We start from the raw sequence: 3707 nt of genomic DNA, 5'->3' as shown, positions 1-3707 counted from the left end.
TTTTTATTTATGTCAGATATTAATACGATAAGCTATAAGAATAACGAGAACAGTGAATCTGTGATGCTAACCAAAGATTCTAATAATGAGGAAAAGACTGTTGATGCATTAAATACATGTTATGATAAGGAATCTGTGATGCTAACCAATGGCTGTAATAATGAGGAGACGACTATTGACGCATTAAATACATGTTATGGTAAGTTTAGCTAATATTATGAACCATATATGTAATAGTTATTTTATCGTATGTATGAAATAATAATATACCTTTTATTTATGTCAGGTGTAACGATGCGCCCCTTACGACAAGGCATCGTCCCCGGCTACCACCCGCCGGGAGCCGCCCGACCGATTCCCCGTCGGGCGAGGACAGGGCGCGGTGCGCCCACATTTTTTTAAGCATTTGAAACGCACCGTGTGCGCGGGAAATCCGCCGCACCGGTGCCTTCCCGCACGACGCCGACGAGCGCCGAAGCGAGCCGATCCCCGCCGAAGCGAGCACGCGGGATCGCGCCGCTCCCACCACCGCGCCGTCGCCTGACGATCGGCCTCCCTCCTGCCAAGCTCACCGCGCCGAGCGGTATAAAAAGCCGGCGCGCTCGACGAAGAGTCACTCCGTCTTTACCACGGCTCTCCGCTATTCTTGACGAAGCTACCTTCCGAATCCTAGGGCGACACGCACAACGAGGTCCAGAGTTCTGGTTCTCGACTGAGGGTTCTCAGAGTGTTTCCGAACTCCCTGATACTTACCCCGACAGCCACGGCACCGTGGGGTCGAGCGTGCTGGGCCTCGCAGCGAGGGTTCTCACGACCGTGACCCCGGAATTCCGCCATTCTCCGGTGCAATATACCGCGCTTCGTTGTATTAATTCCGTTCAGCTATCATATACCGAGTTTCAGCATTTCGGCACACCGGCACTGCCGATAATTCGTATAGAATCTCTGTAACCGCGTTCCGTTTATTTTATGTATTAATTCGGTTCATATAGCATATCTGATATCTGTAGCCGCGTTCCGTATGTAATATACCGCGTTCCGTTATCGTCTATACCGCGACGAACTCCGTTCGCATGTAATATACCGCGCTGCGTCATTTTCCCGTAATATACGGCAACGAACTCCGTTCGCATGTAATATACCGCGCTCCGTTATGTATTACTCCCTTGCGACGAACTCCGTTCGTATGTAATGTATTAATCCCCTGCGACGAACTCCGTTCGTATGTAATATACCGCGTTTCGTTATTGTCTTAGACCGTTATACCGCGACGAACTCCGTTCGTGTGTAAAGTACCGCGCTTCGTTATTCTATCCTCTGCATACCGCATCTCGAGGCGAAGACTCGAGTTCCGATATCTCGTATACCGCGTCGCGTGCACCGGCACTACCGACCACTGTAATCTACCGCGTCCAGTCATTCGTTGTATATACTACCGAATCCCGAGTTGAATAAAGTGCATGTTACTGTTACATTGCAAATTGATTATTGTCTCTGGGCCTTTCATCGAACTCCCGATCCCGTAAACCAGTCCGCGTTCGATAAAGTCAGGCCGTTACACAGGTATTAATACGATAAGCTATACCAGAGAGAAACCTGAGAGAGGCCATCCCGGCATTTTTCGTCAATTTTTCTGTGTCACATTTTCCGACGCGCCGCCTGAGAAAGTGCGTATCAACTACGTCGTTTCGCTCGGTAACCGCACATGGTTTGCGTCCGTGCTAATGGTTCGTGTCCGAACTAGCCAGTTAGAGGGGATATGCTGCGGCCGCGGCGGCCGCGTTGAAGATGTGATTATGCATATGTTATTATGCATATGATGCTCCGTGTCATCCGATCCGTTAATAACTAGTTTAAGAAGTAAACCACATAAAAAAAATTTAGACTTAAGCGATGAAACGCAAGAATTACTTTGCTCTTATACGTAAATACTAAATTAAATGTAAATTGAATTTTTATTTAATTTCAATCAAATACTTGTTCCTATCATTATTTTTAAATAAATATACACTTTTGCAAATTTTATAAGTCAACATTGAAAGGTTCTCTGATCATTCATTGCATATTTTACAAGTAACATAATTTTTTCCGCGATTCGCGCAAACGGCTCTACTGTGCGCCGGGCCGGCCGAGCGCGGCCGCCGCGGCCGCAGCATATCCCCTCTAACTGGCTAGTTCGGACACGAACCATTAGCACGGACGCAAACCATGTGCGGTTACCGAGCGAAACGACGTAGTTGATACGCACTTTCTCAGGCGGCGCGTCGGAAAATGTGACACAGAAAAATTGACGAAAAATGCCGGAATGGCCTCTCTCAGGTTTCTCTCTGGCTATACAGATAAGAACAACGAGAACAGTGAATCTGTGATGCTAACCAAAGACTCTAATAATGAGGAAAAGACTGTTGATGCATTAAATACATGTTATGATAAGGAATCTGTAATGCTAACCAATGACTCTAACAATGAGCAGACGACTGATGACGCATTAAATACATGTTATGGTAAGTTTAGCTAATATTATGAACCATATCTGTAATAGTTATTTTATCGTATGTATGAAATAATAATATACTTTTTATTTATGTCAGGTATTAATACAAAAAGCTATATAGATAAGAACAACGAGAACAACAGTGAATCTGTGATGCTAACCAAAGACTCTAATAATGAGGAGACGACTATTGACGCATTAAATACATGTTATGATAAGGAATCTGTGATGCTAACCAATGACTCTAATAATGAGGAGACGACTGATGACGTATTAAATACATGTTATGGTTATGGTAAGTTTAACTAATATTATGAACCATATCTGTAATAGTTATTTTATTGTATGTATGAAATAATAATATACTTTTTACTTATGTCAGATATTAGCACATTAGATGTGATCTTTATGGATAAATATAGAAAGACAATGAATATTATGAATAAGGACTGCGATATTGAAGGAAAGTCTGATGCTACAGATACATGTAATACAGTTGAAAATGATGATATCGCAGGCAAAGATGTAAATGTTTCTCTCTCTGGTATGTAACATTAATTATATTATAATTCACATGTCGCCGAGTAGAATACTGTCAACTCAAGTTTCAATTTTGAGTTAAGCTTATAAAAAATCTGTATGAACGTAGCATTTCTACCACTAAAAAGAAGTTTGGGACTGTGGCATAATTAAGTATGGCATAATTATTAATTTGGTGCTCATTTATTGCTCTAATCCCGAATTTTGTGCTCCTACCAATTCGCAGGAAATAAGTAGCAAGAGTGGAGGTGTTGGTTTTACATTAAGCTAGCACCCCCACTCCTCGAAAACAAGTTTAGAGTACTGTAAACAAAGAAATTGATATGCCAGAATTTTATGTTAATTTTGTGCTTTTAAAATATCCAAACCAGGAGAATTTGGTTCTCGTTGTTTAACATAAGAAAATCCATAAAGAATATGGTGACGACAGAAGTAAAGTGTATGAAACAAATTAGTTGCCGGGTCAAATTTGGTCTTAAAATAACACTAAAGTTATGTGCTTTTAAAATATGCAATTCCAAAATTTGGTGATTGTTGTTTAAACTAAATGACGCTAGCACGGTCACAATCTTTATGGATTTGTTTAAATGAAACAATCAGCACCAATTTTCAGATTTATATATTTTCCCCCGTCTCCCCTACACTATAAGTGTACTTTATTGTTTGTTTTAAT

The 3707-nt window shown here is 41.6% G+C and overlaps 1 protein-coding gene across 1 annotated transcript; it reads left to right on the top strand.

Annotated features, from left to right (window-relative positions):
- Positions 1 to 21: 21 nt before the first annotated feature.
- On the top strand, positions 22 to 3019 carry LOC112457602 (the record flags this gene model as incomplete). The annotated part of the gene is made up of 3 exons (XM_025020761.1): positions 22 to 199; positions 2592 to 2789; positions 2877 to 3019. Coding segments are annotated over exons 1-3 (477 nt in total), but the record flags the coding sequence as incomplete, so codon positions are not given.
- Positions 3020 to 3707: the final 688 nt, after the last annotated feature.

Source organism: Temnothorax curvispinosus, unplaced genomic scaffold (assembly GCF_003070985.1).
Source record: "Temnothorax curvispinosus isolate PA1 unplaced genomic scaffold, ASM307098v1 QBEX01007955.1, whole genome shotgun sequence".
Classification (NCBI taxonomy): domain Eukaryota; kingdom Metazoa; phylum Arthropoda; class Insecta; order Hymenoptera; family Formicidae; genus Temnothorax; species Temnothorax curvispinosus.
This window is presented reverse-complemented; position numbering and strand designations above follow the sequence as displayed.